The sequence below is a fragment of the Benincasa hispida genome, chromosome 11, assembly GCF_027475165.1.
Source record: "Benincasa hispida cultivar pf3 chromosome 11, pf3_genome.v1.1, whole genome shotgun sequence".
NCBI lineage: Eukaryota > Viridiplantae > Streptophyta > Magnoliopsida > Cucurbitales > Cucurbitaceae > Benincasa > Benincasa hispida.
Window position 1 is genome coordinate 43000458 of NC_143488.1, and position 24021 is coordinate 43024478.

Genomic DNA, 24021 nt, shown 5'->3' on the forward strand with positions numbered 1-24021 from the left:
ATTTTTAACCTTAATTTTTTACTAAATATTTACTTTCCGCTTATAAAGTTAATTTATGATAATAAATAAATTAAAAATGGTTAAAAGAGTTATAATTAAATAAGGTCACTATTTTTATCACTTTTAAAATTAAATTTAAAATTTTATTTCATAATCTTTTTTAAAAAAATATTTTAAATGAAAAATTGTTGAATATATTTATGCTATAGATGCGATGGACTACTATTTATCTATCTACACATTATGATAGACACAAAAAATAATCTATACTATAGTGGTAAATATAACATTTTAAAATTTTAGAATAAAATTGGACTAAATTTATAACACTTTAAAATGAGAGCGACATGTGTGACGTCAAAACATACATTCATTTGAACAAAGGAAGCGTCTATGGCAGCAGCAAAGGCAAGTGGTTGAAGCCGCAAGAAGCTTCCTAAAGCTCCTTAAGTGTCTTCCACCAATGCAACGCCTACAAAAACCCCCTCTCCTTCCTTTCTCTTTTCACCATCCTGTCTCCTTCAATTCTCCCATTCTTATTCTTCTATAAACCCTAAAAGCTTCTCTAAATCCCTAATCCTCTGTTTCAGCCATGTGTGGTGGTGCCATTATCGCCGACTTAATCCCTCGTCGTGACGGTCAACGCGTCTCCGCTTCCGACATTTGGCCAAACTCCACCTTCTTCCATTTCAACAAACTTCCTTCCAATTACGATCGCGATTCAACTCCCCTCAAGCGCCCCCTCCCTTCTTCCGGTAAACATTTCTTCTCTCACTCTCTCTCCTTTTGTTCTTCATTCCCCAGTCTGTTTAAAACCCATATTTGATATGTTTCAGATCAGGCTTCTTCTTGGAGAGATGAAAAGCCGAAGAAGAGACAGAGGAAGAATCTGTACAGAGGAATTCGTCAGCGCCCATGGGGAAAATGGGCGGCTGAGATTCGTGATCCCCGGAAGGGGATCCGTGTCTGGCTTGGAACCTTTAATACGGCTGAGGAAGCCGCTCGAGCTTACGATCGAGAAGCTCGGAAGATCCGTGGAAAGAAAGCCAAGGTTAATTTCCCTAACGAAGACGACGAGTATTCCATTCAAGCTTCTCGCTGTAATCTCCAGAATGTCAATCCTCAATTTCACCCTCAGTTCAGGGCTAATCTCTACACTGTTCCTGAAAATTCCGAGTATGGTGAATTCCCCTACGATCTCAACCAAATCGGTGATTTCACCGCCAGCCAGATCCCCGCGGCGATTGAGGAACAATGCGGCTCTGGATCGGAGAATTCCTATTCTCCGCCGGATTTCGGTGTGAAAGAGGTCGAGGAGAAGCCAGAGCAGAAGGTCCCCGTTGTTGCTGCAGCTGAGGAAGACAACGAGGTGCAGAAGCTTTCCGAGGAGTTAATGGCGTACGAGAACTTCATGAAATTCTACCAGATTCCGTACCTCGACGGCCAGTCGACGGTGACGAATCCGGCGGAAGAACAGGTGGTGGGCGATCTCTGGAGCTTCGACGACGACGACGGTCTTCACGGCTCTGTCTCGTCGTCTGATTTGTGATGATCTAATAACATTCTCTAAAATTCTGGACACCATTTATCCATCTCGAACTGGTTTCCCACAGTTTCTTCCATTTGAAATTGTCGTTTCTTGTTTAATTTAAGATTCTGTTTTGTGTAATTTTCAATTCTCGAAGGATGTCAATTTGTTAATATGAAATTGTTGTTGTATTTTGTTTCTTAATTATTTCAGGCTCTCTCTGTATAGAACAAATCAAAGAGATGTAACAATCCAGCCAAATATTCACATTCATTCAATTCAAATTTATTTAATGTGATTATTATAAATAATAACCTTCCATCTAACTCAAAATTAATCAAGATTCCGATCCTAATCCAATCCAATCCAATCCAAAGTTCTAATTTCAAGTTTCCGAACTTCCTGTTCAAAGATCTTTTTTCTTTTGGCGAAGACAATTAAAATTTCAAAGTACTAAGTTTATTGCCATTTTCTAATATGCTTTATTTTCAAAATTGAAAATTAAACACTTAAACAGTTGATAGATTTGATGAGATTATCAAAAATAGAAAAAAGGAAAATTATTTATCCAAAATAGTTAAATTTTTTTTTTTTTTTTTTATAGAGATTAGAAAAGGATGGGAAGTTATTTATACAAAATAGGAATTTAATCTATTCTCATGTTGAATTCGATCTTTTATTAAAAGAATATAAAATTATAAACATGGAATACGAGATTGAAACCTTCATCTATGAAAAAGAAAATTTATGATTTAGGCATTTTTGACGCATTAAATGAATGTATAGAAGATTCCATCCTTCCATGCTGTGGTGGATGAATAAACTTTGTTGGTCCGATGTGGCAGGGAAGATCGTGGACGTGGACAAGAGAGAGAGAGGGGGGGTTGTTTTGTAAATAAAAGGAAAAAGAGGGGTAGAAATGGGAGAAAGTTGAATTTGCATGGCAGACAAGAATTTAGTTTGGTAAGTTGTTGAAGTAATATAATTAGAGAATAAAAAACTATGGTCAGGAGAAAACGGTGGGCGCTCGTGGTGATGGGTCAAAACAAAACTAGTACGTTTCTACTTTCTAGATTTGCCGACTTGTCGTACTTTAGTACTGCCACTCCCCTCCCACCGCCATTCCATTCCCTTTTTATTTATTTTTATATTTTTAATTTTTAAAGTCTTTTTGTTCCATAATCCACATCTTTTAATTGAGTTTCTGAATACAATATTTTTATAATTTTATTATATCTGAATTTCAAATTTTCAATTTTCAAATACCGAATTTTATTAAATGAAAATAAAATATTTAAAAATATAATAAGTCACGTTATAAATTCAATTTATTTTCTAAAAATATAATATGTATCATGTAATATATTATAAATTATATAATATAATGAAACGATAATTTTATACAATTTTTTTACACAAATCATATTCATAAATTAATTGATAATAATTTATTGTCAATTAAATATTAGTGGTAACTATAACTAGTTTTATCATTTATAACTATATAGTATCAAACACATTTTAAACGATTGTCTAAATTAAAATTTAATTTATGAATATGCTACCAAACATATATATGAAAATATGAAATATAATTTTGTTTTCATTGAACTTATTGTTTTTAAATTCTCCACTAAACATGCCTTAAAATTTTTAGAATTTTGGCTCATTTACTTGCCGTAGATAATGGGTTGAAAATCAATCCAATGGAAATCAACTATATTATTTGTTGAAAGACTATTTAGGTTTGAGATTTTATATATGTTTATAAATAATATGTTTGAGAATCAAAGATGATTGTATTTAGTTGTGGATAGAAATTCTACGAAAATTTTATGAACAAAAATTATGTTTATGTTTAATCTGTAAGCATGATAATCTTACATAAATTTAATAAATTAATTAATTAGTATTGCAAGCATGCCTTCACTTTTTGTTCTATTACAAATCTAGCAAAACTTTAGCCAACCCAAGCCCAAGTATTAAAAAATTAAAAGTCTAAAATACCCTCTATTACTGATATATTCAATCTCAAGTATATTTGTTAAGTGATCTACGTGATGTTGAATATATATAGATGATATATTATTGATAAACTCATTTTTAGCTAATCAATTTAGTGATTAATATCTGATACACTCATATCTTATATTTGATATATTACCAGTACACTCAGAATATTATGTTTATAAAATGAAACACACTTGTTTTACTTCAAAATGTGCTACTGATTGAATGTTGATATTAGTTAGATATATTGTTGATACACGTGGAATGTTGATTGTTGTTAGATATACAATTGATACACTATAATCTTACTTGAAGTATCTATTGATTGATGTATGATATGCTCATGTCTTATATGTGATATATTGTTGATATACTCGAAGTTAAATATCATGCTTATAAAATGAAACACGCGTGTTTTATTTATACGCATGTTTACTTCAAAATAAGTTATTGATTGAATGTTGATATATGTTGATACACTTAGAATATTGATTGTTGTTAAATATAGTGATGATATACTCATTCTTATTTCAAGTAGTATTTATTAATAGATGTCTGATATACATTCGTGTCTTATATTTGATATCTATTATGAACTTAGAATATATATCATGCTTATAAAATGAAACACATGTTTTATTGATATACTCCCTTTTAGGTATATCATTATATTTTTCACACTTTAATATTAATATATAAACTTACTGATACACTTTGATGTTTTTTATATATTAGCTTATTGATACACATTTTAAATATTGATTAATCTTAGATATATAACACATACATTCATGTCTTATTTTAAATATTTACTAATTGATGTATGATACACTAATATTTTATAACTGATATATCATCGATACACTTAAAATATCATGCTTATAAAATGAACGCACATAATCCTAAATTTAAAGCAAAGGAAACATTTTTTTTTTGGGTTCACTAATATATTAGTAATAAAAAAGAAAAATATCAATGAACAGAAACTAACAATAAATACTCTCCTAAATTATAGCAGAGGAGATCTAAGCGGGCATATTGGCACCCCAAAAACAAAAACCGAAATCTTCCAAAGAGGAGGAAGAAGCACAATTACTCAAAAAAGAGAGACAAAATAGGGAAAATACGCTTTAACAAGCCAGTGCTCGAAAGAGTTACAAGAACGTGAACACTCAGAGAAGTGAACATTCCCCAGGGCAATGGAAATATGTAAAACATTACAAGATACACTTTTAATCTCCTACATATCACAATGGATGCAATTCAGAGATGCAATCGCTTCAGTGGAGTCAGATTCGGTCACAAGAGAAGAGGATGAACCACCAAAGTTAGATAACAGTGCCAACAAACCTAACTCAATAGCTTTCATTTCCAACACCTCAATCTTCCAGCCTTTTGTTAATTCTCTAAAAGCCAACACCCACCAAAGATCCAGTGGAGTCACGAATAATCCAGCTCACCCCACTAGCGCCCAACTCTTCAAACTAAGAAGCACCATAATTCATTTTCCAACTGACCAATGAGGGTGTCCAATGATCACGACGCAACAAGCTCTCCAACTTCATTCCACGAACACTGCTCCAACTTCATTCCACGAACACTGTCACAGGATATGATAGATTCAAGCAAAAATATTGGGTGAAAATTCAAGTTTTAAAAGAAAAGGAAAAAATATTTTGTTGAGAATCCCATGTTGATTATTTTTTAGAGGGGAGTCTTCTTCTTATACTTCCATCTATTTTTTAAAGGGGAATCTCCTTCTTATACTTTCATCTTGGACTTTGGGGTTGGGATTCAAGGGGTATCCATGTTTTAGAGGGAGTGAGGAGATAGGCTAATGTGGGTATGGTGGACATCCCACACGTGCGCCGTGTCATAATCACACTTTTTAAAGCTTCACTTAGTGATTGTGCAGCACTTGTTTCCGCTCACGAATGAGTTAGCCAATTCAAATACGAACAACCAATGGCACACCGAGTGCCTCTTGCAACCTCCACCCCCGTTTTGGAGAAAACGGGTTTGGAGAAAAGGTTTTTGCAAACAGTTTGATTGAAAGAATAGAAAAGAGAAAGATTGTAGTAGGCTAAAAAGCAATAAGCAACAACAACAGCTTTATAACATACTACTCTGGGTATGGGGAAGTGATGGTTAGTCTTATCCCCATATAGTGCATTCTGAACAAAAACACATCCGCTACCCTTACATATGGAAATGGGCGAGCGGTCACTCACTAAGAAAAGTACATATAAACCTAACTACCTAGCAAAAGGAAATACATACGATGAAAGCATAGTAAAAAGAGGTGGAGGCGGTCATGCGGCCATGGGCAACACGCCCTAGACAAGCATGACCGTGACATTCTCCCCACTCAATTGGTTGACGTCCCCGTCAACCAACCCTGCTCGAACTCAGCATATTGTTGAGCAGCTGCCTTTGAGGCCTTCCATGCGCTCCCAATGAACTTCTCTGTCTTTGAGGCTTCTTCACTTCTCCAGGAACTCTTCCCAACTTGGTTCTAGTCCTCCTACTCTGTCGCTTTTTCCCACAAGTCTCTCGTTGGCTTCTTCTCCTGCCATTCTCTTCGTTGTGGCCTGCAGACGGGTTACCACCCTACATCTCTCCTCGGCATGGTTGGGATGATAGGGTTTTAGCCTACTTACGTAGATGACAGGATGAATCTCCACCCACGATGGTAACTGCACCTGATAAGAGATTTTCCCAACCCTTTTGATGACTTCCACTAGTCCCTTAAAGTTACTCACGAGGCGATCTTCTCTTTTCCCTTAACTTCAAAACTATTTCAGGCACATATTTACTTGAACCAATTTTCCTGGTAGGAACTCTCTGTGTCTAGGCTTCCTTCTTCTTCTCCTCCTCTTTGGAGTCGGGGACTTGTGTAAATTGTCCGGTCCAACAACATGGCACTGCTCCAAGACACGCAGAATGACTTGAGGGGTTTCTCTTCTGCAGTTTCGACTGACTCGTGGGTAAAGTCCTTCTCAAACTGAAGGGTCGAGATCATCCTTGAAGGATCTCATACTGAGAGCTCCATGAACGCGTTCAGATCGCTCCGATCTCACAGTGACCGGAATAGAACAATATACATATAACACATACAGTTATGAAATGAAAACTTAATTAACGGCATGCTATGAACAATAAAACATAAGGGGAAAGAGTTCCATACTAGTTGAAGACTATCTTCAAACTTCAGAACCCCAACGTAGCGGAACTCTCCAACAGATCTACCAACGCCCAGCGGGAACACAGACTATAGCAGCACAATCAACGCAAACACGAATGCCGCAACGGGGACGACACCACCACTAATGAGCCTTGGGTATTCTCATAGTGAAAACCCAAAGGGTGGGCTTTAGTGAATTTGGTAGAGGACAAAGGAAAAACGAGTTGTGTAAGCGATAAGCAAATGGGAGAGAAAACAACGCTATCACATAACAAAAGTGCTTATCGCATAGAGGAGTTACACAATCATGTAGGATTTACTGAACGATCGTTTAGGAAAAGGTGTACGATCGTTTAGTTAAATTGGTAAACTATACGATCATTTAGAAAAACTATCCGATCAACTTTTTTCATTTTAACTCATTGGTTACCATAACCGATGCTGCCCACTAACCCACGTCCAAACATGATATTAGGATTAATTATCATATAATTAATCAATTAATTAAATAATAAATATAATCATATTATATTTATATCCTATAGTTTGATATCACATATCTACTATAGTATTTTCTCCTTTACTTGATATAAATCATATTTATATCTTATTTCCTCCAAAATAATGTATCTCATATATTTGCCAATTATATCATATATAATCGAACTTCCTCTTGTCAATTTGAACATTTCAAATTAACCCAAATACTGGTTCTCGACTTTATCCAAGCTACCCAGGGGACCTAATGAACCTGTGGCTCGAAACTCCAACAGTACGCGAATAGCTGACTAAACTCTTTAGCCAGGAGATCCACCATCCGTTAATTGTCAAACATTCCACTAAAGACCAACAGCTGAACTCTTCTTACCACAAATATATTTTTGTGTCCATCGGATATAACCAATCATGAGTACGATGACCCTTCACAGATGCTCGTAAGTACAACTGGACCAAATTACCGTCTTGCCCCTGTAGTTACATCTCACTCCTTAAGTACCACTGATTCCTCTGATGAACAATACAACATAGTCCAACTATATGTGAACACCTCTCGGGCCAAGAGAAGGTGTGTGGCATCACATCGTTCAAGCTCCAGAATCAGCTCTTAAGGGAGTCATCTATCTACTTACCCTTGCCTCGGGGAAGAAGTGAATTCCATCTTGTGTTAGCTGAGTTCTCAGCTCCCAAATCAGACGAATCCCCAAAATGATAGGTTTGAATCGGCGACCTGGCCACTTGCATCCATGCAAATCAAAGGACCGCCCTCAATGGCAGGAGTTCTCAACTTACTCAGGATTGAGTTCATATTACCTATGGTCATCCTAGTGAAGTGAAGTCTCCGTCGTGAACGGTGTTATATAATGAGACGTTAACACTTCGTGGTCAGGTCTTATACAAACTCTTTATATAGGACGTCTCTGCTCGCATGTCCCCAACACAAATGATTAGAATCAAATCATATGTGACAAGTCACAACACTTGTGATCATTCCACAAAGCAGGCTGCATCTGTAATGTTACCAAGATAAGGTTTCCTTCCTATATCAATATACTACAGACCATTTTGGTTATCACTCAAGACATGATTCACTTGTATGTCACCACATACATGTTTGAGTCACATACAGATAACCAGGGATTTTATGTTTATTGGTTTGTAGTAAAGAAAATAAAACAATGAAATGAGCAAATTACAAGATGTGAAGTAAATATCATATACTAACAACACAAGCGTTCGTACATACTGTTTACAAACTACAGAACACGAGACTTTAGGGCATCAACCCCAAAACTTATCCCCTTCGATCATCTGATCTCAACATGCACAGCGATGGGCGTAGACCCGGTGATCACTAAACACTTGGTGAGGGGTATCGGTATTACCTTGTGCTCAAGCAAGAACTTCATTCCCAACATCACATCAAAGTCATCCATCTTAACGATCACGAAATCGGCAGGGTCACTCTAATCCCCTAACTTTACGACTGTTCTCTTTGCTATTCCTGTAATTGGCAAGGCTTCAAAGTTCGCTATTTTCATTTTACCTGCGCATCCTTCCCAATGGAAATTCAGCCGTCTGGCTTCTGTTTCGGACATAAAATTATAGGTGGCCTCCGAATCAACTATGGTACTTTTGGTCAATCTATGGTTGACCCAAGCATCAATATACATCAGTTCGCCTCCGTGAGATCATTTTCCTTCTCCTACATCTTTTTGGAGGGCAGCTAAATATCTCAGGGTCCCAACCCTTGGGGTTCTATCTTTCTCTGCTTACACATTCTCGTCTTCTACCTGAACAGCTTTGCCTTTTAAGTCTGTAGCTAATGAGGCTTGGAAAGTACTAAAGGCAGCTTGTTTCGGACATTCGCTCACCTTGTGTAGACTCTTACATATATAACAGGATAAAGGCTGATGAAAATTCTTCTGATTCTGCCCTTGTCACGTATTCCTAGTCGTCTGGTAAAGAGGTATACTATCCCCATTGTTGTCTTTATCTCCTCCACTATTTCTTGATGGGCTCGAACCGTTGCTCTTTCTCCCCCTATTAGGGGATCTCGAGTGTTGCCTTATCTCCTGAGATTCATCAATCAAGTCAAATAACCGTTCGGCTGCTACGTATACGGCTGGGAGATCCTATATTCTTTACTCATACAGTTTTGTTTTCGCCCACGGTTTCAGGTCTTTGATAAAACAGAAAACTTTGTCTTTTTCGGACATGTCTCTTATGTCCAACATCAATCTGGCAAATTGTTTCACGTAGTCTCTAATAGTATTAGTATGTTTCAATTCCCGTGGCTTGCGTCTTGCCAAAATCTCAATATTTTCGGGGAAGAATTGAGAACGCAACTCTTGTTTCAATCTCTCCCACGTGTCGATGGTACACTGTCCCTCTTGGACATCCCTAAAACGGCACCTCCACCATAACTTGGCATCCTCTGCTAGGTGCATCGTCATTAGGGTGATCTTCGACTCTTCAGTCGTTGTCTTGAAGTACTCATGTCAAAGATAAAATTTTCTAGTGTCTTTGCATCGCGAGCCCCACAGAAGGGCTTAGGCTCGGGTACTCTTACCTTGTTGAATTGGGCTGCACCTCCGACTAGGGCTTGATTTCCCACCGCTCTCATGGTGAGGTTAATTTTTGCACTAATGTCAGTATTCTCTGCGTGGACGACCTCGATGGTGGCTCGAAAGTCCTCGGACATCTCGGTCACCATATGAATGATTGCTCTTTTTCAAGTTGTCTAGTTCTTTGACATGCTCTTCTATCGGCAATAGAGCCCGACGACCATCCCCATGCTCAAGTGGCCTATCCATCGTAGTTTTTGCCATTAAGGTTCTAACTTTTGTCGATAATTCCTTGACGGGCATCCTGTCTAAACGGCCAGCCACCGCATCGATTTCATCGACCTTGTCAACGACTTCCTGTAACCGAGTCTCTAGAAACTGAACCTGATCAGATATTTCTATTAAATAGAGCATTTGTTGTTCAATCTCGACCAATCGGTCAACATGGGACATGCTCAACTACTTTGTAGCAGAAATGATCACAACTTTTCAACTCTACGAGCTGACTTGGCTTTGATACCAACTGTCACAATCGCACTTTTTGAAGCTTCAGTTAGCGATTGTGCGGCACTTGTTCTCACTCACAAACCAGTCAGCCAATTTAAATACGAACAGCCAATGGCACATCGGGTGCCTCTTGCAACCTCCACCCCCGTTTTGGAGAAAACGGTTTTATAAAACGGGTTTGGAGAAAAGGTTTTCGCAGACAGTTTGATTGTAAGAATGGAGAAGAGAAAGATTGTAGTAAGCTAGAAAATAATAAGCAACAATAACAGCTTTATAACATAATACTTCGAGTATGGGGAAGTGATGGTTAGTCTTATCCCCATATAATGCATTCTGAACAAAAACACATCCATTACCCTTGTATATGGAAATGGGCGAGCGATCACTCACTAAGAAAAGTACATATAAACCTAACTACCTAGCAAAAGGAAATATATAGGATGAAAGCATAGTAAAAAGAGGTGGAGGTGGTCATATGGCCATGGGCAACACGCCCTAGACAAGCATAACCGTGACACGCCGTCGTCGCCACTGTCCGTCCGGTCAGGCGAGGCACTCGCGTGTGAGATTATTATTGTTTTTATTTATTAAAAATATTTTTCTTTATTTTCTTTATTATTATTATTATTGTTGTTGTTTTAATGTCTTCATTCAACTCCTCCAACACGTGTCGCGAGCCGGTCAGTTTTTTGCCCGTGCGTTGCTCGTTTCAGTCTTTCCACCTGCTTCCCCTGCAATTTCGCACTACAGTTGGCCTTCGAGGCCTATAAAAGGTGCAAGCCTTCAACAATTTCAACACGTTCTCTCTCAATTTCTTCTATTACCCTCATTTACGTTTTTCAGTTTGCCAAGCATTAAAGGGTGGGAGTTTTTCGATTATGTACTGCACATTTTCGATGGAGATAGTTTTCTGGGTTGTTTTATCTTGGGGACGACGTGGTACTTCTGAAGAACTGCTTGCACACTTGGGCAGAGTCGCGAAATGTTTTAAAGAGAACGATATCCACGACTGAACCTGTAACAAGTTTCTGTTTTGCAGGTCCCATATTTCTGACGACTGTTGTTCATGACTACTCGCTGCTGTCAAATTTAACTATTGGAGGGTAGCCAAAAACAACAAGTTTAAGACAATTTTCTTCTGTCACCGCTGCGATAGCCCTTACAAGTCATAAAACATTATGACATTCAACCTCAACCGTCCATTCCGGTTCGAATGAGCGAAGTTCAAACGATGGAAGTAGAAGATGTTGTTTTTCCTTATGGTCAAGAAAGTTGCTGACATTTATACCATGGATAAGCCATCCAAGAAGATCCCACTGAACAACAAATAGGAGAAGTTGCTGATTGAGATGAAAAAGACATTTTATGAAAAGATTTCATTTTAAATTATTTGACTGATGATCTGTATGATTACTACAACATAATGAAGACAACAAATGAAGTTTGGGATGCCCTGTAGAAGAAGTACGATATCGAGGAGATCAATTCGAAAAAAAATATGTCGACAGTCGTTACCTCAAGTTTTAGATACGGATGAAAAATCTGTGGAGACCCAATCCTATGAACTGCAGAAGATAGCCCATGAAATAATAACTGAAAGTATGCTCTTAGACGAACAATTCCAAGTTATCGTTATTATTGACAAATTGCCCCCCTTATGGAAGAATAAGACCACCTTGAGACATAAGATCAAGAAGTTTTCCTTGGAGAGTCTTGTCACCCAACTAAGAATTGAGGAGGAAGCTCGAAAGCAGAACCAGAGGGAAAAGGTAAATATCGTTCCTGGGAGATCCACCTCTGCTGCGATAAAGCCTGACCAAAAGTCCAAGGGGACAAAGAGGAAATGTTAGAAACGTGGTTCTAGCAACCAGAACCAACAGTAGAAGCAGAAACCCCCTTTAGGAGAAACGATACAGTTCATTTGCTTTAACTGTAATAAACCTGGACATATAGCTAGGAACTGTAGGAACATGCATCGTTTTACTGGTTAGGCGAACCTGACAGAAGAATTGTTAGTTGCAATGATCACAGAAGTTAATCTGATTGGTGGTTCTTAGGGGTGATGGATAGACACTGGCGCTACCGCCATGTCTGTCATGACCTTAGTCTCTTTAAAACTTATACTGAAACTAAGGATAAAAGTATTCTATTGGGGGATCACCATTCAACGAAAGTTGCTGGAACTGGCGAGATGGAGCTGAAATTTACCTCTAAGAAGAACCTCACATTGAAAGATGTCCTGCATACTCCAAAGATAATAAAGAACTTGGTCTTGGGCTATTTCCTCAATAAGGCTGGATTTACTCAAACTATATGGGCAGATTTATATACCCTTACTAATAATAATGTATTCGCAGGGAAAGGATATGCAACTGAGGGAATGTTCAGATTAAATTTAGACAAATAAAACGAAATCTTCTGTGTATATATTGTGTTATTTGAATATTTGGCATCTAGACTTTGTCATGATAAGAAATTAATTAGTAACATGATTAGGCTGGAAATGATACTTAAGTTATCCGTGAATGAATTTGATAAATGTGAGTATTGTAGTTAGGCTAAAATAACTAAGACTCTGCTTAAATCTATACTTAGGGTATCTAAGCCTCAAGATTTAATTCATTATAACTTATGTGAATTTTATGGCATCTTGATTAGGAATAGTAAAATATATTTTATTACTTTTATTGATGATTGCTCTGATTTTACTTTCGTATATTTGCTGAAAAAAAAAGTTAAAAAATGTTGATTAATTCGATTTAAAAAGTTTGACCAATTAATCTCAAATCGTTGGAGCTCGTGATCTGTAGGTCCATTAGGTCCCTCTACTAGCTCTGTCAAAATCAATCAAAGAAGCCCTATGCCTCAAAGGCCTCCTAAATAACTATGGAATTACACAAAAGAACAATAAGAATATAATGTGACAGTCAAAACCCCATACTTTTTTCAAAGAATTAAACATTCCACAACAGAATCAAGTACATCGATATCAAGTTTCACTTTATAGGAGATCAAATAGAAAAAAGAGAAATTGAAGTTCTAAAGGTATATACCTCAGAGAATGCTACCGATATGCTAACCAAACTAGTAGCTCGACTGAAGTTCATACACTGCCTCGAGCTTATTGGCTTCACAAAGAAGAACTAAAACAAGACAGGAAAGAGAGTTAGATTTAACTAATTTTCATTTCAAAGGAGAAGTTTATAGAAAATAACCGAAATGTTATTTTAAATATGAAAGTGAAAATCAATTAGGGTAGAATTCTTAACAAACTAATACATGCTTATAAATAGGAGATAAATTAGACATGCAAGAGATATAATACTTATATGAGATTCAAGCTGTAAAAACACTTTGATAATTCTAAATAAAATCTTTTCTCTCCCATCATGGATGTAGGCAATGTATAAGCTTAACCATTCAAAATCCTTATGTGTTTCCTTCTCTTTTCATTCCTTCTTCATATTGGTTCAATATTTGATTCTTCATCAAATTAACTTCACAATCTGCAACAATTAAGAAATTAGAAGCTGATTATGTGTAAATCAGTGAAAGAACTCAAGAACATTGAGAGAGAGAGAACAGAAAAGAGCTTATCGTAGAGAAGAGAGAAATGAAGTTAAATCTGAATTCTTCTTCTTCAGACGAGATCTTTATTGCATGTAGAAGGAAGGGAGAGTCCAACACGCATCCAAGTGTTTTCATTCGGTCCTTATACTTGTTATCACAACATTTTTTTTTTTAAATTGCCAACAACTAATATTTAGATATATTCAAATTCAAAAAACCTCCAAAGATTTTCATGGAAAATTTTAACAAAATTTGATCTAACTATTCCAAAAAAAAAAAAAAAAACCCCAACTCCAATTTAATTCAGCTCACCATTTTTATTGAATGTTTTGAATTGTTAATGATTCCTTATGGGACACTTTGAGGCATGAGGGAGAAGTTTGAGTACATCTGGCAATGTGTTTTATGTTGCATCTGGTACATCTATTATCTGTAAGAGAATTCAAGTCGAGGTAGAGATTTGTTGGAATGCCTTGAATCCTAAGCCTAATTAGAATTGTTTTTTTTTATATATATTTTTAATTATTTAACTAGTTTTCTTCTCCACTTAGGGTTTAGAGAAGTATACTATATAAACTCGCTAACCCTATAAGCATCAGTGGCATTGTGTGGTGTTCTGTGGGATTTTGTATTTTTTGTAACATTCTCTCTAATAAAATTGTTCTCCCTTTACCCCATGGACGTAGCTAACACATTGTTAGTGAACCACGTAAACTTGAGTGTCCATCTTCTCTATTCTTTTTACCTTCTTTTGTATTCTTTAATTGTCAAATTCATAATAAATTGGTATCAGAGCCTAATCGTTAGGGTTTCAAAATTTTGCATTTGTTTGACAATTAAAGATATCTGGCATGAACGTAAAAATCCACAAATTCATCGAGAGGAACAGTTTCAGTTAATGGTAGGATGCAATCCCTACTAAAGTAGCAAGGGTTGTGGGTGTCGCTGACTTGTAAGTCGAAAAAGACTGTCATGGATGAGGAAGGATGGAAGACACTTAAGGAGAAGGCTCATTCGACGACCATGTTATGTTTGGCTGATAACGTCATCATTGAAGTCTCAGATGAAGAAACTATTGTTGGTGTTTGGTTGAAGTTGTAGAATCTTTACATGATGAAATCTTTAACCAATAAGTTGTTTATGAAAAGCTGTCTTTATCATTTACGTATACAAGAAGGTACGTCTCTTTAAGACTATCTTGATTAGTTAAATAAAATCTTATTAAATCTGCAAAACGTATAGATTATGGTTGATGATAAGGATGCTGCTTTAATTTTTTTGACGTATTTGCCCTCACCGTATGAGGCTTTCGTTGACTTATATATTGAAGAGAAAGAAACTTTGACCTTAGAAGATTCAAAGTTTGTGCTGCTTATGAGAAAGGATCGTTAGAATGCAGTAAGTTCAAATACAGAAAGTAAGTTCAAATACAGAAAGTCAGACATCTAAGTTAGTTGCAACATGGAGCAAGGAACATAGAAATTTTGGTAAGCATAAGTCGAATTAGAATCATAAATCTTCGAAGCCTAAAAATTCTTGTTTTGTTCTTCGGAGGTTTTATTTTAGGTCTCTTCATGAGGATCTTTGATTCCAGCCCATATTTGTTAATTTGATTCACAAGTTTTTCTTCACAAACTCAAGTTGTTTGTCATTCTACCACCTTGGGTTTGAGGGAGAAGTCTGAGTACTTTTGGCAATATATTTATGTTGCATTTGGTACATCTATGAGTTTCTGATTCTAGCCTAGATTTGTTGATTTGATTCAAAAAAATTTCTTCGTAAACTTAAGTTGTTCGTCACTCTACCACCTTGAGTTTAAGGGAGACGTCTGAGTACATTTGACAATATATTTATGTTGCATCTGGTACATCTGTGAGTTTTTTATTCTAGCCCATATCTGATGATTTGATTTGGAAGTTTTTCTTCGCAAACTCAAGTTATTTGTCATTCTACCTTCTTGAGTTTGGGGGAGAAGTCTGAATACGTTTGATAAGATGTTTTATGTTACATTTGGTACATTTGTTATCTGCGAGAGAATTCAGGTCAAGGTAGAATTCAGGTCAAGGTGGTAATTTGTTGAATTTTTTTGAATTTTTGGTGCTCCATTATGAGACACTTTGAGACATGAGGGAGAAGTATGAGTACGTATGACAATGTGTTTTATGTTGCATCTAATACATCTGTTATCAGTGAGAGAATTCAAGTCAAGGTGGAGATTTGTGGGAATACTTGAATCCTAACCTAATTAGAATTGGTTTATATACATACATACATACATACATATATATCCAATTATTTAATTAGTTTCCTTTTTCACTTAGGGTTTATAAAAGTGCACCATATAAACTATCTAACCCTATAGGCATTAGTGGCATTGTGTGGCATTCTATGAGATTTTATATTTTCTGTAACATTCTTTCTAATAAAATTGTTCTTCCTCTACCCCATGAATGTAGCTAACACATTGTTAGTGAACCATATAAATCTGTCTATCAATCTTCTCTATTCTTTTTATGTTCTTTTGTATTTTTTAATTTTCGATTTTATAACAATTTTTAAATGGGTTAGATTACTCTTAAAATTAGAATCAATTCATTTTCAAATATGTTGGGTTAGCTTTTGTGTGAGGGAGAAGAAGAATTTTTGCAGAGATAAACTCTTTCTCCTTTTCTCTGATGTGTATGAATGAATCAATATGAAAAAACTTCTCATTCTCTTTTCATGAGTGAAGATGAAGTGATTGGAAAGAGGGATTATAACTCACCATCCACTACTTCACAGATAACTCCCAAGGAAATTATTTCCTTATTTAAAAATAATAATAATAAAATATATTAAATCAAATTTAAAATATATGTATTTGAATATTACTTAATTAACAAATTCAATATCACATATTTAATTTCACTTGAATCATATTTAAATAATATTCTCTCACATAACCTATAGTTTAATATGAATCTTATTCATATTAATTTTAACCTATAGTTTTATTTGAATATCATTCAAATAATTAATATTTGAATCTTATTCAAATATTTATCTCTCTCATCAAGTATAATTTTGAATCTTATTCAAAATTAACTTTAAATTATAATATATCCACATACATTATATTAATTGTATCTCATACAATTAATTCCCTTATTTAGTTTGAACAATTCAGATTAATCCAAAATAAATTGATTCTTGCTTTACCCTTATTGAGTTAGTAAAGTGACCTAATGGACCTACAGATTAGAAGTTGCAATGATACAAGATTAGTTAATTAAACTCATTAATTAAATTAATCAACATTCATTAACTGCATGTCACTCTACTAAATATCCACAACTACACTCTTCGCATTGTAGATATATTTTTGTGTCCACGGATATAACCAATCAACAGTAAGTCGACCCTTCGTAAATTACTCGTAATTACAATTAGGTCAAATTATCATTTTCCCTCTGTAATTACATTTAAGTTCTTAAGTACCACTGATCCCTCTAATGAACAAATGATTTATAGTCTAACTATAAACTAATCTCTCTTCAACTAGTGAAAGGGTGAGGCCTTATTGCTCAAGACCTGAAATCAGTACATAAAAGAACAATTCATCTACTTACCCTAAAAACGAGAAGGAGTGAGTTCCATCTTATGTAGCTATGTTCCCAGCTCCCTACTTGGAAAATTTCCCAAAAATGGTAGGTTTATTGAGTCGGCGAATCCGACCACTCTCACCAATACAAATCAAAGGACTGTCCTCATAGACAAAAAGTTCATAACTCACTCAGGATTAAGGTCAAGTCACATATGATCATCCTGTGAAATGTTAATCTCTTCAATTAACTGTGTAATAAAGAGAGACTAACCATTGTGTAGTTCGATCTTATATAAATTCTTTGTATAGGATACCTCCACTTGTATGTCTCTACATAAACGATTAGAATCACATCATTTGTAACATTTTACAACTTTTGTAACAATTACAAAGTGTGGTTGTATTCATAGTGTCTCCAAATTAAAGTACTCAACCTTATCCATATACTACAGACCATTTAGGTTATTATTTTAACATGATCCACCTACATGTCAACCACATACATGTTTAAGTGACATAAAATAACATCTAATCTTAGTTTATTGGATGAAATTAATGTAATCTAAGTATCAAATAAAATATCTCATTATTTTATTAAATAAATAATCCGTATACAGATTACAAAATTAAGAGAACCACAAAATTTAAGATACCAACTCTAATAGAGTAAAGAAAATCGTGAGAGGTTTTGAAGAATTTGAAAGAAGATGGAGCTATTCAAGTGCACATGGATGAATCTTACCACCCACATAGGGAAAGGTAGATGATTATTGTTTTAGTTTTTCGTGTTTGGTTTTTGGGAACCACAAATCTACTATAATTAGTGCTTTGATTTTTTTTTTTCTGCAAATCATAGATGAAACCTTGCATATTTACTCCTTTTAAGGGCTACTCTAGAGTTGTGTTCCTATTATCATGTTTGTTGAAATTTTATGCTAAACTGTTACTCTATGAATTATCTAGGTAGCATAATTATTAGTGCATTTCAATTTTGTACTGAAAATTGTTTAACGCTCATGGATTAGGAGTTATTGATATCAATGTTAAATGAGTGTATATATACATATATGGGTTCGATTTTGTACCTACCCATTACCATTTGCAGTTATAGGTTTAATTACAAATATATACGCTTACCAAAAGTTATCTAGAGTGTCATATTTACTTGTGTGTTAATTTATAAACCACCACTCATGATCCTATCTTTCCTATAAGCATCTATGAACATTTTTAGTTGAAGATAATTATTATGAGGGAAATTAATTTAAATTAATTTCAGGGATTATGATCTAATTCTATTTGTTAATGTTGAGTGAGAAATTTTGGACCAATGACAAATTGTCACATCATATATCAAATTAATGACAAAATAATAAGTAATTAAATTTGGGACTAATTAAAAGTTGACAAATATCTCGAACTGAAATTGTCGACTCCGATGATGTCATATGTTCTCGTCTTGACCATTGGAGCAAATCAATTATTTTGATCAAATTAATATTAATATTTGGGTTAAAATCCAATCAAACCAAAAAATAAGCTTAATTTAGCCCAAACAGCAACTATGATTTAAATCCAATTAGTTGAGCCCAAGGATCAGGTCCATGTACCAACCATACTCAAACCCAAGCCCACAAAGCCAAACCAAAGAACTAGAAGTTCTCCTTCATTTGAAGGGGCCATAAATTTTGCACTCTAGAGAGCATAAGAGATTTTTTCCAACAATCAGAAGACTTCATAAGTCATGTGACTGGACACTCCTTGAAGATACAAGTTTTCTGAAGATACAACTAATCTTTTAAGACTTCAACTTCAAGAACATCACGCGCTTTGCTTCTTCAAATCAAATGTACGCATTCAACTGAGAGAGAATAAGAGGATCAAATACTAGAGATCGAACCACATCTGCATCAAATCTACATAAACACAAGTTCAACTCCACGAAACACATTTCTCCAAAAACCTCGTATAAACAGTTACTTTTGTTTTTATTATTTTTACTTCTCTTCTCCTTAATATACTCCATTTAATTAACCTTCATTTTAAGAGATACTTAACAAAAGGGCAAAACAAGTTATACTAATTAGGTCTATAGCTCACATATGTGTTGTTTGCAAAAATGGTAAGAAAGAAACCTAGCTCATATATAAAAGATGTAAAATGTCGCAAATTCCCTCACTACTAATATACATTTGATATACTTGATTGATATATTTAAAATAATTGATAATGTTGCACCTGATAGATATACTTAATATACTTGTCAATCATGCACTTGTTTATACAATTGATAAACTTGATACACTTAACTGATAAACTGTTAATAAATTAGTCAATCATTCATTAGTTTATACTGATGATAAATTTAATACATTTTGCTAATATACTATTGATAAATTTGATAATTATTATGCACTCTTTTATAATATTGATACACTTGACCGATATACTATTAATAAATTTGATAATGATAAGTTGATATACTTCATAATTATACTTTAAAAAAAACTTGAACTTCTTCTTCTTCACATGCAACATACCTCTCTCCCGCAACATCTCTCTTTCACCAACCAGCATTGCTTCACACCATTTTTCATACTCACCTTAATCGTCCCCTGTATATTTGATTACCGCTTTTTTCTTTCTATCAATTGATTGTTTAGAGCAAATATGGAAGTAAAAATAATTAGAAATCTAGATTTAAAGTTTTGCGATATTTATAATATATGAAATATGAGTGACACTTATAAAATAACATATTCAAATTGCCACTGATTGCAATTTTTCTTATTTTAATTGAGTTAAAAATAGTGAGAAATCTACCCAATGATACTTTAGTTACATTCCAATTTAAAAATTCTAATAAAAAATTTTGTTTAATATGTTTTTAGCTATTTTTTCAAAATCTGTTTAACTATTGTTCGAGTTAGAATATCTAAAATTTACTCCAACATGTTAGATACTCTAAGAGGCTTTTATACCACCTAATTAAATAGATCTAATTATACAATTATATAATTATCTAAATTTTTATATTTACATGAATAGTCTAAAGGACTATTATTTTACACAAAAATATAGTCCAATTTACTTTTTCAACTCATTAGCATTCATTTTTTTAAACAAAATACAATAAAATTAATACTAAAAGACACATCTATGAGAAGTTTCTTGGGATTATGAACTTTCTTAAATGGTCTTCTTTTCAAAACCTATACAGGTAAAGAAAGTTTCTCTAAAAATCTCTCTTAAAAAAGTTTTCTAAAAGTTTGAAAATCGTTCCTCTCATAGGACCAAAACAATAATTGACAAGAAGTTTCGAAAGAAAAGATAAAGTATATTTGATATATAAAACGCAATAAATTTGATATATATTTGAAGTTTATAGAAATAAACTAGAATGCATTTGATAAGTGCATGAATAAGATAATTATATATGTGACGTAGTTTTATATATTTGTAAACACACAAAAAAAAATAAAAAATCATGGTATATACAATGTATATTTACATTTTGTTTATTATATAACCAGTATATTAAACTTGTAAGATCTCAATTGAGAAGTGATTAATTTTTAGTTAGAAATATGGAAAATAAAATAAAACCTTTTAAAATGAAGAAAATATTAATTTGAAATATGGAAAATAAAATAAAACCTTTTAAAATGAAGAAAATATTAATTTGAAATATCTTGCTTTAAATGATCATCCATAGAAACTAATAAATAACAAAAAGAAAGTCGAAACTCGAAAATGATGTTAATAAGAAAATAATTTAATATTATGAAAATTTTGAAAAAAGAGTAGAGAGGTTAAATTAATCTAAAATAAAAGCCAAAAAACATAACGAAAATAATTTAAAATCTATGAAGTTTGTACATAAATTTTTTGGTGTAAGAATCTCTAGGTGATTGGAACAAAACAAGCTGGTAAAACTTAAAAGCCCATGACCGAATTTCAGATCCGCAAAATAGTTTAAATGGGCCGTTGTGAAGCCCAAAAAGTTGGCCAGTAATCAAAAACCCTAACCCTAGGGCAAAAGCCGCATCAGTGTCTGTATATAAATAGCGCAACAATCAGTTGCGCGACTCTCTTGGATTGCAGCAGCACGAAGGAGGTTTAGAGAAATGGTTTCACTCAAGCTTCAGAAGCGGCTTGCCGCTAGTGTTCTCAAGTGCGGTAGAGGCAAGGTTTGGCTCGATCCTAATGAAGTCAATGAAATCTCCATGGCCAATTCTCGTACGTTTCTTTTTTTTTTTTTTTGTTTGATTGATTCCTTTCTTCTTTTACGACCGGTTTGGGTTTGGGTTTGTATTTGATCTGTTTGTTTATTAAGTTGCTTTTGTTTGTGGAAGATGTCGTAGGGAGATTGTTGCTTAATTTGATTAACTACCCCTAAACTGTCGGGTTGGGTTTTTAATTTTGATCTGCTTGATTTGAACTTTGTTGGTTTCATGAAATTATTTAATTCCGGGAATATGGTTTCGTAGATGCCTTTTTCTAATAAATACTGATTTCTGTTTTTGGGAGCCTAGGTTAAACATTTAGTATGTGTACTCTGTTTTATTTTTGGGTTGATTGATTGAAGGGGTGTTATGTTGGTCGCAGGCCAAAACATTAGGAAGTTGGTGAAAGATGGGTTCATTATCAGGAAGCCAACAAAGATTCACTCTCGTTCCCGTGCTCGCCGAATGAAGGAGGCTAAGAGGAAGGGACGTCACTCCGGATACGGTATTTTTCTTTTGAGTCTTGCTGGTGTTATTGGTGAAGTATACAGACTACCTCATGTCCGGGACATGGGCACTTTATAGAGCGATGTGTCAATTGCTTTCTTTTTTAGGATAATTTTTTTTTAGAGAAATTGAAGATGTGAAACTCGACTTCTCTAAAGAGACATTAAAACACTTGCATCATGGAAATTAGACACGAGTGTATAAATATAAATAGAAATGCTTTACCAGTCAACAGAACTAAGAGCGTATAGTTATTAGTTGCATAGGAAGATATGGGCCGTGATATCAAGGTGAATTCTATGCCTTTTTGCCTTTTTGCCTTTTTGATGAAGCACTTGTCTGTGTTTCCCTCCATTTGACTCTATATTGTAGCTGTTAAATCTTTATTCTAAAGATTTGACATTTTTCTTTAAAATCCTACATTTCATTTAGGAAACAGATACTTCCATTTTAAATTATGTGTGAACTGGTAAAAATTGGTAATGGAGTGTTGAGCAATCTATGCATTTTTTCCACATAATGTTTTATGGGATTTTACCATTACAAAGCAAGAAGCGCTTGTGTGGAATCAATCTCTAATTTTTATAGTGAAGTGCTTATGGTGAGTTTGTCCCTAATTATGTCGGTTGCATTTAGGTAAGCGAAGGGGTACCAGAGAAGCTAGATTGCCCACCAAGATCCTCTGGATGAGGAGGATGCGTGTCCTGAGGAGATTACTCCGTAAGTATAGGGAGTCTAAAAAGATTGACAAACACATGTACCATGACATGTACATGAAGGTGAAGGGTAATGTTTTCAAGAACAAACGTGTGCTGATGGAGAGCATCCACAAATCAAAGGCTGAGAAGGCAAGAGAGAAGACATTATCAGATCAATTTGAGGCGAAAAGAGCAAAGAACAAAGCCAGTAGGGAAAGAAAGATTGCCAGAAGAGAGGAGCGGTTGGCCCAGGTATTCAATGACTTCATCCTTTATGTCAACATTGTTCCTCAATACGCATAAGTTTGATAACATGGCATTTCTTTGCCGTATCAAATGCTCTGCTTTATTCATGAATTTCTTTAATATCGGTTTTACTCCATGTCAGATTATTGACTTTGTCTTGTCATTTAGGGACCTGGAGAAAAACCAGCCGCCGCCCCAGTTGCTGCGTCTCAAGCCACTCAGTAAATATTTATGAATTTATTTAAATTAAGTAAAATCAGATGACTGATTTATATATTAAACCAACCTTCTTCCTCTTGCAGGGTATCAAAAAAAGCAAAGAAGTGAACATCTGATCCATCGTAGATTCTCAATTACTGTACTGGTTTTGACCACTTTTGTTGTTTTTCTTGTCTTGGACAATTTTCCTTGTTATCAAAATCCCAGACGAATAGATATCTCCCATCTATAATTTTTCTAATTTATCAATGGTTCCATCTTTGGGTTCTTTTTATTTTTATAAATTGTTTTGAGATTCTCACAAGCCTTGTTAGACATTTTTTTACTTGAGTTTTTCTGAGTGAAAGATATCTGATGTCTGAATGTGAATACCTTGTTTTCATTAAAAATGTGACCTTTGACTTCAATCACCGATTGGTTTGTTTTGAAGGTAGAGATAGAAGAAAGAGTTCTGATCTCGGATCTCTCTAGTCTCTCCCGTTCTTCAACCCGTTATTTTTGCTAATAATTATTGGCCAAATCGACTGATCCAAATGAGTTTAATGGTTCTGAAGTGAGCGTACCCATATGTTATTGGAAGATTAGTCTCAGGTTAATCATTTTGTTGATCAAAATGACCTCGAAATCTCATAGCAAAACTCCACTCTGATTTGTGAGAAAACTCCACCCAGAAACTGT

The 24021-nt window shown here is 34.6% G+C and overlaps 2 protein-coding genes and 2 long non-coding RNA genes across 4 annotated transcripts; 2 read left to right on the top strand and 2 right to left on the bottom strand.

Moving 5' to 3' along the window:
* The first annotated feature begins 364 nt into the window (after positions 1-364).
* Positions 365-1836, top strand: LOC120090115 (ethylene-responsive transcription factor ERF071). Its single transcript, XM_039047626.2, has 2 exons — positions 365-755; positions 837-1836. Exons 1-2 carry the CDS (start codon positions 593-595, stop codon positions 1547-1549), a joined length of 876 nt encoding a protein of 291 aa, XP_038903554.1. The 5' UTR covers positions 365-592; the 3' UTR covers positions 1550-1836.
* Positions 1837-4644: 2808 nt separating this feature from the next.
* On the bottom strand, positions 4645-13987 carry LOC150032657 (uncharacterized). The gene is made up of 3 exons (XR_016524851.1): positions 13712-13987; positions 13348-13437; positions 4645-5138 (listed from the first exon to the last, which is right to left on the bottom strand). It is a non-coding gene; the product is annotated as an uncharacterized LOC150032657 (long non-coding RNA).
* On the bottom strand, positions 11477-12108 carry LOC120090240 (uncharacterized). Its single transcript, XR_016524852.1, has 3 exons — positions 11970-12108; positions 11810-11859; positions 11477-11610 (listed from the first exon to the last, which is right to left on the bottom strand). It is a non-coding gene; the product is annotated as an uncharacterized LOC120090240 (long non-coding RNA).
* Positions 13988-21537: 7550 nt separating the features above from the next.
* Positions 21538-23627, top strand: LOC120092188 (large ribosomal subunit protein eL19z). Its single transcript, XM_039050424.2, has 5 exons — positions 21538-21686; positions 22056-22178; positions 22817-23130; positions 23293-23345; positions 23427-23627. Exons 1-5 carry the CDS (start codon positions 21575-21577, stop codon positions 23449-23451), a joined length of 627 nt encoding a protein of 208 aa, XP_038906352.1. The 5' UTR covers positions 21538-21574; the 3' UTR covers positions 23452-23627.
* Positions 23628-24021: the final 394 nt, after the last annotated feature.

Bases quoted from the DNA above. Each gene is read 5' to 3' on its own strand.
- LOC120090115 (XM_039047626.2), top strand. From the start codon at position 593: ATGTGTGGTGGTGCCATTATCGCCGACTTAATCCCTCGTCGTGACGGT. The intron at 756-836 runs GTAAACATTTCT...GATATGTTTCAG, and splicing joins GCGCCCCCTCCCTTCTTCCG to ATCAGGCTTCTTCTTGGAGA.
- LOC120092188 (XM_039050424.2), top strand. From the start codon at position 21,575: ATGGTTTCACTCAAGCTTCAGAAGCGGCTTGCCGCTAGTGTTCTCAAG. The intron at 23,131-23,292 runs GTATTCAATGAC...CTTGTCATTTAG, and splicing joins GAGAGGAGCGGTTGGCCCAG to GGACCTGGAGAAAAACCAGC. The intron at 23,346-23,426 runs GTAAATATTTAT...TTCCTCTTGCAG, and splicing joins GCTGCGTCTCAAGCCACTCA to GGTATCAAAAAAAGCAAAGA.